We start from the raw sequence: 14609 nt of genomic DNA, 5'->3' as shown, positions 1-14609 counted from the left end.
ATTTATTGCACGAACACGGTGGGAGTTACTGACAGCACACATGTGCCCCGCCGTAGTTAGACTCACAAATTTTCTCTCCCATTTACGACATGATCACTGATCCGTTCTCTTTCGTTAAATCGATAGTGACAGCCCCACGTATCTGGACTATGCTGGAGCAGTTTTCTGCAAGGCCTGTAACTTGACGTCATTTCCCAGCAGGACGGTGCACCGCCATATTGGGGAGTAATCGTACGCACTTTTCTGGATACTATATTTCTAGACCACTTGATAGGTAGGGAGGCCTCACATTCGCCTGGCTTAACCCCTCTAACTTCTTTCTGTAGATTATGGGACAGAGTGGTCATTGCAAGTCACATGCTGACGAAGACATCGGTATACCCTATACTTACTTTGTGGACACCCTGTATATTACCAGAACCTTTTAAACTGTCTTAAATTCCATATTATGACCATGTCTATAAGTGTTTTAAAATAATAAAATTGTATACCGGTTAAATTTTTGTGTAAATTCTCCATACATTATAAAGATTAAATCAGCTGAATGTAAAGTTACTCGAACACATCCAAAGATTTTAAAATAGAGAAAGGAATAAAAAAGGCAGTTTAAAAAGTTTCAACTGCTGAATTTTGTTTTTTGTCATAAACGTTAGTTGGAAAATATTTGTCGTTTGGGGCAGGTTGGTACGTAGTAACAGGAACAGACATTCTGGACGGACTGGCTTCATTGTGCATTCCATAATTTGGTGTTACGTATCCCATGCTATCGTCTAGTTCGTAAATATCGGTCGTGTTTGGCATTGTGTATGCGTCAGAAGGGGGTCTAGTAGACAGCAGCTGATATTGTGACAGAACACATAATAGCATGTAAACCTGTAAGATGGTATCAAATTCATTATTTGTTTGCGCACAGAGACACAAATAGGACCGTATTAACCCCTGGTAGGGTCCCTAAACTTTAAGGTATTTTGTGCCCCTTAGGTACTTCAATCTTTCACTCTACTACAGCTACTGCAGCTGACAGAATGACCCTGGGTACGCCAGATACTAAACGGTAGTATTTTTATAAAACAGTATTAGTTCTGTTCCTTACATTTTTCCGCGCTGCGGGACCCCAGCCACGTGCCTAACGGTTAAAACGGTCCTGGTCACAGATAAGTTTCAAGTTAAATACATAACACAATATTAAATACTCACCACAAATAAAACTCCAAATAGCAAAAAGACAAAAATAATTACCAAGGAAGGATGAAACTATAAATTATAAACAATTAAAATATGAAGTGATAAACATCTTTATGTAGAAATAAAGTTTATGTACAGTACTTACTCCCCAAACTGCAAGCAAATATATGAGGAATATGAGGATGGCAACTAAACCGAAACATTCAAAGCAAATCCAACATATCCAAGGCAAGAAAAGACAGCGATTATCCTGCACAAAAGAATCATTTTTTTTTACTAGTAAAATTGTGATAGGTAGTATATACAGTACTATATTCATAAATATATACTCTTTATGTAGTTGCAGATGCGCTGGTTACTAGCACTGTGAATGAAGAGCACACTTATGCATGTATGTGTGTTTGTCACATGCAAATATCTTTCCTAAATTTATTTGACTCTTTAATTTAATTATTTACGAAGATGAGGACCGAACCGTCTCGCTTATGCTAGTGTACAGATGACAGAATTAATCGGTGCAGAAAAATAGGCTAAAATTTACGGTGTTTTTACAGATTTATGTACAGAAAGCTAGGTATGTAAATCCTTACGTCGAGTACGATTTTTTGCACGTATATACGGCTCTAAGTGAAGTACTTACTTTTCTCACACCAACTGCAAGGAAAATACTGCACAGGAACGTAATTACTGTATCTGCCAACTGATAAATGTACATCTTCCTTGCAGCTAAACGTTAACGATAAAGTATAATTATTTTTATTATTAAGAAATGTCTACAGTATAAATTAAGTAAAAAGTTGTTTACATTCTTCCTCGATGTTCAATATTTCGGCCGAGGAATGTAAAGCTTCTTTGTTTCTCAGCACGTAAACATACAAATATGCATTTATCATACACGTAACCTATAAAGTAACAGGAATTTAAATCAAAATAAACTCTTAAATATAATTAAAAATACATAAAAACTTAAAGAAAACCAAATTACTCCCACGTTTTCGAAAAGTGACGACACTCCCTCGGCTTAGAAATCATTAATAATTGTTGGATTTCTCATAATATTTCTTATTTGGCCGAGTGGATGAAACCACCGAACACTACTCGCGGGTTCGTGCCTCTAACGCGGAGTTTTCCGGATTTTCTTCACCTCTCTAACACCTAAATTCTTCCTACGAGGCAGTAGGATCCCTTTGTACTTCTAAACACATCTTATTTGGTCAATCGAAAAGTCAGTCAGGTAGACGTGTTTCATCAATCAATAGAAATCATCGTTGCACAGCCGACAAGATGATCTAAAAAAGTTGCTTTCTGCCCTTTGTACCTGTACGTTCTGTTTTATTTTTACTGTTCTACTGTCCTATTCTGTCCTGTATATTTGATGTCGCGTTGCAATTAAAATAAACTCCACTGTAATAAAGGTAATTGGGAGAATTTATGGACGCTCCTAAATCTTTCATGAATGTTTTTTCGAACACGCATCGGATGTTAAAATAATTCACGCTTTTACGTCAAATTTACGTCATTTTGACACTTTCTTCTTAAAAAAAAGACAAAAATGACGTAATTTGCACACTTCCTGATTATAAGAAACAAAAATGACGTCAAATTGACGTAAAAGTGTGTATTATTCCGACCTATTAAAAAACGCGAATGCAAATTTATGTCAGTTTAGACTCGAATATCTCGTCTAGAATGATGTTTAGGACCATAGTTCTTTTGGGAGTCGACAGTATTTTCGGGGGTATAAACGATTCACTAGGAGTTAGAACGTAACAGAAGAATTACGTAAAAGACATTAGACGACACTTACCATGTAAAAAATGGCACAAGCCATTGATCCGTCTCTGGTGTTTTTAAAGCAACAGCAGCAAGTTTTCATGTAAACCATTTTTGGATGAAATCGTCAAACAATTCTTCTCGTATCGACGTTTTACTTGAAATTTCGACAGCAAACATCAGGTGGGGAACATGTTCGATATTTCAGAAAATCGAATTTTTAGTTGCGTCGAAAGACGTAAGGGGAGCCTTCGTCGGTGTAACGGGTTGCCCGATAATACGGCTGGATAAGCCAACCGATGGCACCATCCGTTTCATCTGGACGTTTTAAAGCCCGGTTATTTCCGTTTTTGTTAAGTTTTAACTTAATTTTATAACTTATTCGTCTGCCAATACATACAAACTTTATATTTTTCACCAGGACGTTCTCCAAGAGGAATCCTCTCTTTCTACGGAAAAGCGACCTTTATTTAGGTTTTAGACACTAAAAAACGCCGAAAAATTTCAAGAAGCGAGCTGAAACCCACAGAAATTTAGCAGTCGGGATGTCATTCCTTTTGCAAGAGTAAAAAACTGTGTTGCTTTATCATTATACTGTTTAATACTGTATTTTCTATTCTTCCAGACGCATGTGCTTTGATTACAATAGAGAGGTTGAGGCGCACATATTTAGCCAAAAACGTGAACGGCGGACGGACGAGCGCCGCCATCTAGCAATTCTATACGGTCGATAATGGCGTTCGCTACGTCTAGAATGTCGAGTAGACGGTCGGCTTAAACTTCTTCATTTTTTGTGTTTGGGGTTAAAATTATGACGTATTTTATTAAAATAACGATTATTTAAGAATTTATGACATGTTGTTAAACATTTCCGCCATTTTTCAACAAATATCCCGTGAGTCAATGCGCGACGTTCACTGAGTCACGTGATGTTGTGAACGAGCGCCGCAACGTCTTTTACTTAGACTTAAAACGTCAAACGTGTACTTCTGCTTGCCGTACAAGTTAAATGAATAATGAATAAGGATCTTTTATTAACACGTACTGGTACAAGACGATTGTATCGCGGACGGTCCCACAAACCATATTTGCCATCGTAAATATGGTTTGTTAACTCCTGTAACCACCTTCGATCTCCTCTCGAATGGGTGTGACTGCGATAAGGAGCGTTACAGCGGGTAAAAAGCATGAAAATAGCGTTACGTAATTAATGGACCACCCCTACGCTGGATAAGCAAGCTAAATGACATAATCCCTACTGGATAAGCAAGCGTAAGAAGTAATTATTATAAAAGAAACGTTTGAGGATATTTAAACAAAGCAGTATAAAAATAACAATAAATAACCGATTGGAATTATTTATAAATAAAATACTTGGCGCTAAAAAAACAACTAAATCTATAAGAAATAATTGATATTTTTTTACTTAAGTATAAAATACATTGGCAATATAAGGTGTTTGCAACGTTATGACGTCAAGAATTACACGTATGAGTAATTTCCCTTACAGAATTGTACTCGTAGATAATTCTTTCGTCCTTCGTTGATGCATCCCACCTCTGGCTGCATACACAGATCATAATTTGCAAGAACTTTTTCATTAGTTATAATTTGGGGAAAAATAATGGATAAAATAGGAAACACCGAACTATACTGGGAGGACATTTTAGTGATTCTTATATACTTTATAATTCTTATATTTATTGGATTTTGGGTAAGTTTATAATCACTTTATCCTTTAAAAAATGATACAAATTAAAATTACACGTGAAATTATTAATAATTTATATTATTTTAATCCCATTTAATAAATAGGCCTATGTATTTATTAGGCCTATTATTAATTCATGTTTTAATATTATAATATTTATTTTTTATTGTAGAAAATAACTTATTATTTTATATTTAATAGCACTTATTTATTTATATTTTAAGCTTTAATAATCGTTGGTAGATGCATTCGTATATCAAGATACAGTTACACCATGATACGTAAAATATAGAATATTGTACTAATTATTGCTGATGAATAATCAGATTTTCCTTAGTTTTGAAGTAATTAGTTATGGAATATTTTAATAAATAGATGAATTATTAATACGAGTATTTTGGAAGTTCGAGTACTAAAATATAAAAAGCACACTGATTTTGTTGTCCCTATGTTGCTGCATTTGCTGTTAGGGACCGTCCGTAAATTACGTAAGGTATTTCGGGGTGGGTGGGGGTCAAGGTTTCTTACGATTTCTTACTCGGGGGTAGGGGGGTAATAGATCAAGTCTTACGTTTTTTGATCTCGTTAAGTGGCACTTTTGCGTAGCGTTGTCACAAATATAATTTTTAAGGCTGCTACGTGAGAGAGGGGTGTCAAGTCAGTGTCCTTTGCAGCTGACTTAGCCTCAAAGTCGGCTTTTTCATTTCCTAGTATACCAGTATGGCCAGGAACAAATATAAAAGTTATCTTATTTACAAGATTTTTAATACGGTGCTGGATATATGTGATTTTATTGCTATTGCAATTGGGATTTAATAGAGCTTTTACGACAGACTGAGAATCACTGTAAATGTTGATAGAGTTTTGTTTGGTAGTGAAGTGACCCGCTGAACAGCTTGATAGACAGCATTTTCGTCAGCTTGATATGTGGGGTAGCTGTACCTTCTAACATATTTTGGGCAAAATATATCAGTTTAGGGGAACATACAGATACTTGAGCCAACACAAAGGGGGCTTTTGGACCCATCTGTGTAGATATTAATGTCTGCGTGGTTATCCATGGAGGAAGCGGATGACACCAAATGTATCCTGGGGATAACCTTGTTTACAGAATGATGATCACAGATAGTAAAGTAATTGCGATGTGGTAGCATTTGAACAGCCGTAGATAGGAGTAGAGGCCGTTGTTGAGCCTTGATGTTTGTAGTTCTGATGTAGCAGTTTAGAACCTTTTCTACAATACATAGTGGCAAAAGAAAGAGCTCTGCTAGTATCAGAGAAGCATTAGTAGACATTCAAAGAAAATATTACGGTTTCTTACACAGGGGTGGGTGGGGTCTAGAATGACCAAAATCGCCCTTACGTAATTTATGGACGGTCCTTTATTTGGCCTTCCTATTCTTACAGGTATAACACTTAGATGTATTGTTTAGACGTGATGTATATACGAATCTCACGTCCCAACGATAAATGGGGAGAGCCAGACTCCACCCATTTATCATCGGGTGAAGTCTGGCTCTCTCCCATTCTCCTCCTCGTGTCCCTTCTTTATATGCTGTATTCTTAATTCCGAAAACTTGTGTTTGCTGGTGTGACGTTGTGGGGGACGGCCCCTGAATGCTGAATCCTTAAATCACGTGAAAAGTCGACCCTTCACGTGATGTGTTTTGTCGAGACTTTGATCTCTGTTTTTTACTATTGACAATTATATATTAATCGCATTAAAAAATAAAATTGTTATTTAATTGTTAAGCAGAGTAGCGCAAATTCTGTATAAAATATTATAACTATTAGACCTATATTTTAAAAGTATAGACATTTGTAAGCGGTGAATATTTTCCACGATTTCACAATATATTATTTATTTATATATTGATATTTTTTTTAGCTTTGTAATAATTTTCGTATTTTATTTATTGTATGATTTAGATATTGTCAGAGTTACTTGCAAAATGCAAATATATATATTTTTAATGAGATCGAATAAGTGTTTAATAATTGTTTATGTTACGTAAAGTACACGGTAAAGTAATTAATCCAATGTACATTAAGGGACAATATTACGTGCTCTGACCAGTAATAAATGATTTCATAATAAAAAATACACTGCGAAATTACTTAAATGTGTTAAGAACACATAAAATCAGGTGGCCATAACTCAGTTAAGGACTAAACGGCAATAAAACATTTCATATTGTTTTATTGTATTTTCCTATATACTATTGTTATTTTTGGCGTGTTTAAATGTTTATTTTTAAAAAAGATAACTGATTACGCAGAATGTATTATGAAAACAATTGCCACATATTGTTTATATTTGAGTGCCGAATGTAAAAAATTTCATCAACTCATAACTTAAATAATTATTTTCAGTAAAAGAAATCTCCCCCTTGAGAATTCGAAATTAATTAATTTAAAAGGGGGAAATGTTATAAAGGGATGGGGAAATACGTAAATTTTCAAATGCGATTAGTGCAGCCGAAAGAGTTTTAAAGTCACCTAAAACACTTAAAAAGTCTCATAAATACAGTATACGTACAGGGTGGACCAAGTCAGTTGAACAAGATATACAGTAGAGCATCGATTATCCGACCCCCGATTAACCGACCGCGTTCTAGTCGGCAAATTCAAATGTCCGCTAGTGATGTGGCGCTTACAATATTTGGTTATGTCTTGGCTACTTTAATATTATTTTTGTTAAATTTTTGCATATTTTAGCTGGCAGCACTGGCTCGACCATGAAAGGGAGGCTACTATTTAAACCAGGCCTAATACACTATTGTAATAATGTATTTTTTCATACTTTTCGGTTATCCGACTTTTCAGTTATCCGACCAACCCGTCCCCATTAAGTCGGATAATCGATGCTCTACTGTATTTCAATATTATTAGCGATTACAATTGTTCCAACCTTGGTTTTAACTGTCCTCAAAACAATACATCGTGGTTTGAGCCTCCCTCTATCTTATGTACCGTAAGCGAATGAATATTACTAATTATTAATCATATTAAAATTTTTTAATGAATATTTTTACTAAAATGTAATTTTTTTTGGGGGGTGGGTTAATTTTAGTCGTCCTACAAGAGTACAAAGGATAGCGTCAGTGGTTACTTTCTTGCCAACAGAAGTATGAACTGGTTTATGGTAAATATAAATTAATATAATACGAATAATAATTTAATTGTAATCTTTCTCAAGATGGCGACATTTCTATTATGTTAATTAATACGGGGTAGTCCGAAAGTCGGTTAGCCGAACCAAACCTGAATTGTAACTACTATTGTACCAAATTTATTATCCTTAAAGGTTAATTCGGTTAACCGAATTTCGGATACCCCTTCGTGTATTTATATTACATAGATTAATTGTAAATTTAATAAAATTTTTCAGGTGGGTGCATCTTTGTTTTCTAGTAATATAGGAAGCGAGCATTTTATTGGCCTGGCCGGTTCTGGTGCTGGTTCAGGCATAGGAATTGCTGTCTTCGAACTAAATGTAGGAAATTCTTCACTGAATAACGCGCAATCCTTTCGTGTAAGGTATAATACTGTCTTTTACATTGTAGGCTTTATACGTTCTTTTAATTTTGGGTTGGCTTTTCATCCCAGTCTACATGGCATCCGGGGTAAGTTCATATATTCTATACATAAGGAACCAAAATTACATTGTCATGGGCATACAGCGACCCAAAAGTAACCGTTTTTAGGACAAAGTAACAAATCTTACTCAAATATCGTTATCAGTACTTGAAGCCATCTACTTAGATTACAATGTATTTAATGTGTGGTTCTTGCTTAATCTCACCAGAGTTGGAAGTTAGAATATTGCAACACCAGGCTGAACTATCAAGAGGGTGCCTCCCAAGAGGATTTTCTATACAAACTGGCCTCCAATTAAGTGTTAGAAACGCGAAGAATCTCATTGGTTAGGCGCGCAAATCTGAGACCAAATACAAGTGTTCATCCATTGCTTTTCAACCCTTTTTAAATAGTTGCACCCCCACCTCGATCTTGCGGTATATTTTTTTCTTTATCAATACAGAGTTGCTGAATTTTTTGTCCTTTTAACAGTAAGTGTGATGGTGCTGCTCAGCATCATATTTAGCAGCACCCCCGAAGTCTGGTTGCGGCATCCCGGTTGAAAAACACTAGGGAAACCATCGATTGTGTACTTCGATCTTATGAAATGTAATGCAAAACTACGGAAAAACACTTTAAGAATATCTCTAGGATTACACTCGCCAAGAGCTCCTCTAGTCTTATGGTTAGTTTGGTCCACTTCATCCTCAAAATGTCTCCACGGATAGAAATGTCGAGTGTTCAAATCTGGAGAATATGAAGATCAACTAAGTCCCTTTCATGATGATTTCTATGATATAAATATTGTTGAAGGTAAACTTATTAAACACAATGTGATGTAAATGGTTTCAACATTCTGGTTTGGATTAGTTATATACGGAAACCTGACACGTGGGCGATTTGCCGAGGGGGATAGCTCCCGGGAGGACTTTCTATGGGAAATTGACCATAGTTAGGTGTTACAAAGGTGAGGAAAAACCCGGAAAATTCCACGTGACCGAGGAGCGAACCCACTCGGTTCACTCGGCCATTGGCATTCTGGTTTGAATGGTATCTGAGTAAGATTTGCACACTTCGTCTTTCATTTGTAATCAAACATTAAATTTGGGAGATAGGACCGTGCATTACATAACATTTTTACACGTTTGAATATATATTTTTCTTAATTTCAGGTATACACGATGCCCGAATATCTGAGAAAACGTTTCGGAGGAAGAAGAATTCGAATTTATTTAGCCGTTCTGGCTTTTCTTATTTATGTCTTCACTAAAATTTCGGTACGCTACTTCTTTTTATTGTAATATTTTATTACAGACAAATATTGTAAAAATGACAAAGAAATTTATAAAAAGAAAACACCGCGTAAATTCTAGACTAATAAAATTTACATTTTCAGGCGGATTTATACGCAGGAGCATTGTTTATTAACCAGTCCATAAAACTAGAACTGTATAGTTCTGTTTTAACATTAATAATCATCGCGGCTTTAGTAACAATGACCGGTAAGTAAAATTAAAACTTTTTATCAATTAAAATTAATAATAGCTGTTAAATAATTCGTTATAAAACTAAATTTCAGGCGGATTAACAGCAGTTATGTGGACTGACACTATACAGACTTTAGTAATGCTGTCGGGTGCGCTAGTTCTGATGATCCTCAGTGAGTTTCGTCACGATTTACAACACGGGATTTACGAATAAAAGTTAATTTTAACTTTTATTTTCTTATTCTAGGTCTAATACAAGTGGGAGGCTTTAATAAGTTAATGGAAAAGTATGCAACGGCTGTACCTACAAACGATAGTTTAGTCGGCTACGATAGAAATAACCGATCCTGCAGCTTACCCAATCCGTATTATAAACATTTTATGAGGCCCATAACAGATCCGGAGCTCCCTTTTACGGGTGTTGTGTTTGGATCGACAATAGCGTCAATTTGGTATTGGTGTGCCGATCAGGTAAACCTAAATACCTGTAACACCTAAATAGGGGCGGTTTCTCTTAGAAAGTCTTCCCTCCCTCGGCAGATCGCCCACGTGTCGTATTGCCGTATACAAACAAATCGTGAGTATCTAAACTTGGAATTAGTTGCCATTATCCTAACCATAAAATGAAGCTGCAAAGTTCTCCCTGGAGGCACGTTGGAGAAGACTTTTTATTGTAAACTGGCCCCTATTCAGATGTTCCACGTGGAGGTGCGAACCCACTACCAACCGCGTTCAGTGGTTTAATCTGCTCGGCTAGTGTAACATTGTTGGTGTGGGGATAAACGGGTGACGCAGACGGGTGGAAGCTTATCAATCTGGAGAACCTGAACGGATCGACAAATTCAAGGATATATCGGGTGCCATTCATCACCATCCGGCTGACCATCGTGGGTCTGTTGGAACCCACAATGGGCTTGCTAGACAGGCCCTCTTAGTGTCCACCCGCTCTTTCCGTTTTTAAAAACTGTATTTGCTCTAAGAGGGTAAAATCAAAAGTGCTCACACTTTCCTCTTTACGCAGGATTCAGCAAGACGGATCAGTAGCATATTTCAAAATGTTCGTTCCCAACACTAGAAAAATCATAAAATTAACAATTTATTTCTTTTCGTAGGTTATTGTACAAAGAGCCTTATCGGCAAAGAGCATCTCTCACGCTAAAGCAGGATGCATATTGGCCGGTTATTGTAAATTAAGCCCACTATTCTTTCTAGTAATTCCGGGTATGGCCGCACGAGTATTGTTTCCAGGTATGCATTCGACGACGATACGCTTTCACAATTGTATTATTAATTAATTACTTGCCAAATTTATTGATTAACAGATATCCTTGCTTGTTCCAATCCGGAGAAGTGTGAAGCAATCTGCGGGAATGCGAACGGATGCACAAACATCGCTTATCCTCAATTAGTTCTTCATCTTATGCCAGCAGGTATTTTCAATACTTAAGATATAAACACTACATCTTTTCGCGTTTAGAGATCTGCGTGTGTCTTCATTTTTGTCTACACTCTTAGCTAATTCTTCTCTTAGTTTGCACTTCATTGAATGTAAATGAAGAGAAGTGTGACGAGAAGAATTTGAAAGCTGTAAATCTGTATTGTTTTCTAAACTATTTAATCAGTTTACTGTCAGAACATATCGTTTACTTTTAATCGGATGTTGATGCCACCATAAAACACATATCGTCATCTATTAATCCATGTTTTTGCAGGCAACAATATCAATTGTTCCTTTACTAAATACTACTTTTATATTAAGATAAATTACTTTACACAGTTTATGTGCATGTAAATGATAAGTTATCTTACAGGCGTTCGTGGCATGATGTTATTTGTGATGTTAGGTGCATTAATAAGTTCTCTCACCTCGATTTTTAACAGTAGTACTACTATATTCACAATGGATGTGTGGACAACAATCAGAAAACACCCTTCTGAAATGGAACTGCTAATAGTGGGAAGGTAATTGTTATATAGTTTTAAAACTTTTTACGAAAATTTACGAGAAAACTGCATAACCTTTTCAGAGTTTTTGTATTAATTCTTGTGGCCATCGGTGTGGCTTGGATACCAATCATCAAGAATAATCACGAGAGTCAATTGTTTCTTTACGTGCAAAGCATATCGAGTTATCTGTCTCCACCCGTGTGTGCAGTCTTTCTTTTAGGTGTTCTATTCCCACGAATTAACGAAAAGGTAAAGAAGATGAGGTTTTTATTCGGAATATTTGAGCGATTTTCTAACATTTATTTCGTATTTTAGGGTGCATTTTGGGGACTCGTGTCCGGACTAGTCATAGGTTTGATTCGTTTCGGGCTAGAATACTCCTATACAGTTCCTCCCTGTGCTTCAAAATTACCTGACCCTAGGCCCGCTATCATTTCTAAAGTTCACTTTTTACATTTCGGATGTATATTGTTCGTCTCAGTCTGCATAATCGCCACTGTTGTTAGTTTAATGACAAAACCCATTCCAGAGAAGAATGTAAGTATAAAATTACAAAATATATGTCCCAATGGCAGGGCCGGATTAACAAGAGCTATGAGTCGGGACCGCACGCTTTTAAATTTCTACTGTGTGATCGGGGATGACCTCGCGGCGTAGGTTTACAACAGCTCTAAATCCGAACCTGCCTAAATATTATACAAATGTACACTAAATAATTTGTTGTTAATAGTTATACCGACTGACATTTTGGTCCAAAAATAGTCCCGAATTAAGGGAAGATTTAAACGAAACGTATTCAGAAACCATAACAATGGATGGACTATCAGAAGGGATAGAAAATCCGGAATTCTTTGAAGAAAAAGACGTTGAAATGTTTAACGACGATTCCAATATTCAACAAAGTGATGTTGAAGACAGAAATAAAAGAACTGGTCAGTATTATTTTCCATTTTTTGTACCGAGTAATCGTAATTAAAATACCCCCATTCAATGCTGTTTACAGTGATATTTAGTAGTCAATATGTAACTAAATCTGGTATAGTAACATTTCAAGACGCCGAAGACATTTTCATAAAATAATTAGTAGCAAAAGAAGCCACTATGGCACTTTTAGCGCTTCGAGCGCAAACGTTTTATTTGTACAAAACTTAGCGATTCAGGGAACACTGCTCAACGTGGTCCCCATTCTTCTCATACGCAATGTGATGCTGTCTTTCGAGGCTGACAATTTGTAAAATGTTTTCAATAAACCACAATTTTTAATTGTCCGCACCATCAAAAAATCACACGTCGCTGTTGCAGTTGGGGTATTAAGCATCTTTCGATATCTCTAGACCGTTATTGAGCACGTCACAGGCTAATTTGGACTAGCTACTTCGAAGTACAATGGCCTAAGGATAAATGTGACTACGAATCCACACCTGACTCTAATTTTTTCTAGCTTGCAGCGCCACAGCGGTAAGTTTTAGCTTTAGTTTTTCTTACGGAAATGTCTCTCGCGTGTTCCAAAATGTCGCCGTACAGATTTGACTGCATTTGGACTATTAAATGTCTGTCCAGGCAACTTTCAATACGGGTATTTTAATTACAATTTTACACTAATTATATCTGTAGTATAAATTAAGAATAGTAAATTGCTTGGAATGAATTTTTATGTTCACTACAGCATCCGAACCATCGTTTTCTACAAGAGCATTTTATATTGTTTGCGGAATAAGCGAAACTTTAAGAAAGAATAAAGATCATGAAATGGAGAGAATTTCTCCACAAGAAGAAGTAAGAAGAGCATTGGAATTTACGGAAGATAATCCAATTTTGGAAACCGTCTGCAACATGAATGCTGTATTTGTCCTAATAATAGCATCCTTTCTTTATGGTTATTTCGCGTAGAAGAAACTTAATTACCGCTAAAATATAATTAAATATTTATACTTTTATTGTAAATTACACATTAATTTTGATGCTGAAAGCTTTCTCGTGGTGTCTCGGCGTAATTTAAAGGAATTAGTTCAAGATTATGTTTACTCAAGTACACTAGACTGACAGAAATGACGAGAAATACAATAAAACTTCGATTTAACACCGCCATTTGTTGTCTCGGTGGTTGGCAATAAATCGAGTGTGACGCTAAACCGAAGAGTCTATAGTAATGAGGTTTATTTAGAAGTTAGAATTTGAAGATCGCGTGATTTGGATGTTAACAAAGCCTTTTGCCATGCAAAATTGGTTTATAAATGCTAAAGGTATTTAATATTTATGAGGAAGATTCGCGTAAGAGTTGCAATTTAGGAGGAATCGCTAATTAGGAGAGCGTTATATCGAAGTTTTAATGTTTCTAATTTATGTTTCGTATAAGGGATATTGCAAGATAACGTAGATACTGCAGTTTCCAGAGTAAATTCTTGTCGAGAACGTCGTAGAATATACAATAGTATCTAGAATATGTCTGTCATATACGTAAAATTATCTATTCATTTGTAAAGATGGCCTAATAAATTATTTTTGATTTAATAAAATTCTCCAAGGAATCAGTTCTTTCTACGTACACCTTTCTCATTGTTTTACTTAAAGCCAAATGAACCAATTATTATACCAAAATTCTTGTCAAGAGTGGAAATAAATGAAAATCGCAACAAATGTATTCAACTTTAGGAAGTTTTAATATCTTATCCTAAAGTTATCGCCAAATTACCCACTGCGGTTAAAAATACCGAAAAATTTAAATAATTTCCAGCGAATTGGCAACACGATTTAAACGACGACAACCGCAACGACCTCTAGTTAGTAAGGCGAATTGTCTGTAAGTGCCATAGTCTGGACGACACTAGACCAACAACAAACAGATATTTTTATTTTTCCGGGTCTTGGGGGTCATTTAGCATTCACAATGTTTTATATAAAATCCATCCCTACCTTCAAATTAAGGT

At 35.8% G+C, this 14609-nt stretch overlaps 2 protein-coding genes across 2 annotated transcripts; one reads left to right on the top strand and one right to left on the bottom strand.

The window, feature by feature from the left end:
* LOC136969044 (uncharacterized) lies at positions 1-3175 on the bottom strand. Its single transcript, XM_067263123.1, has 7 exons — positions 2993-3175; positions 1991-2087; positions 1826-1911; positions 1331-1435; positions 1198-1254; positions 372-873; positions 1-309 (listed from the first exon to the last, which is right to left on the bottom strand). The coding sequence occupies exons 1-6, from the start codon at positions 3068-3070 to the stop codon at positions 607-609; spliced, it is 690 nt and encodes a 229-aa protein (XP_067119224.1). The 5' UTR covers positions 3071-3175; the 3' UTR covers positions 1-309; positions 372-606.
* Positions 3176-4556: 1381 nt separating this feature from the next.
* LOC136969043 (sodium/glucose cotransporter 4-like) lies at positions 4557-14214 on the top strand. Its single transcript, XM_067263121.1, has 15 exons — positions 4557-4672; positions 7743-7814; positions 8061-8165; positions 8236-8295; positions 9421-9525; positions 9645-9750; positions 9828-9908; positions 9983-10206; positions 10848-10983; positions 11058-11165; positions 11547-11697; positions 11763-11931; positions 11998-12219; positions 12413-12614; positions 13349-14214. Exons 1-15 carry the CDS (start codon positions 4583-4585, stop codon positions 13570-13572), a joined length of 2055 nt encoding a protein of 684 aa, XP_067119222.1. The 5' UTR covers positions 4557-4582; the 3' UTR covers positions 13573-14214.
* The last annotated feature ends 395 nt before the right edge of the window (positions 14215-14609 follow it).

Source organism: Centruroides vittatus, unplaced genomic scaffold (assembly GCF_030686945.1).
Source record: "Centruroides vittatus isolate TY-2023 unplaced genomic scaffold, ASM3068694v2 contig_1695, whole genome shotgun sequence".
Classification (NCBI taxonomy): Eukaryota; Metazoa; Arthropoda; class Arachnida; order Scorpiones; family Buthidae; genus Centruroides; species Centruroides vittatus.
This window is presented reverse-complemented; position numbering and strand designations above follow the sequence as displayed.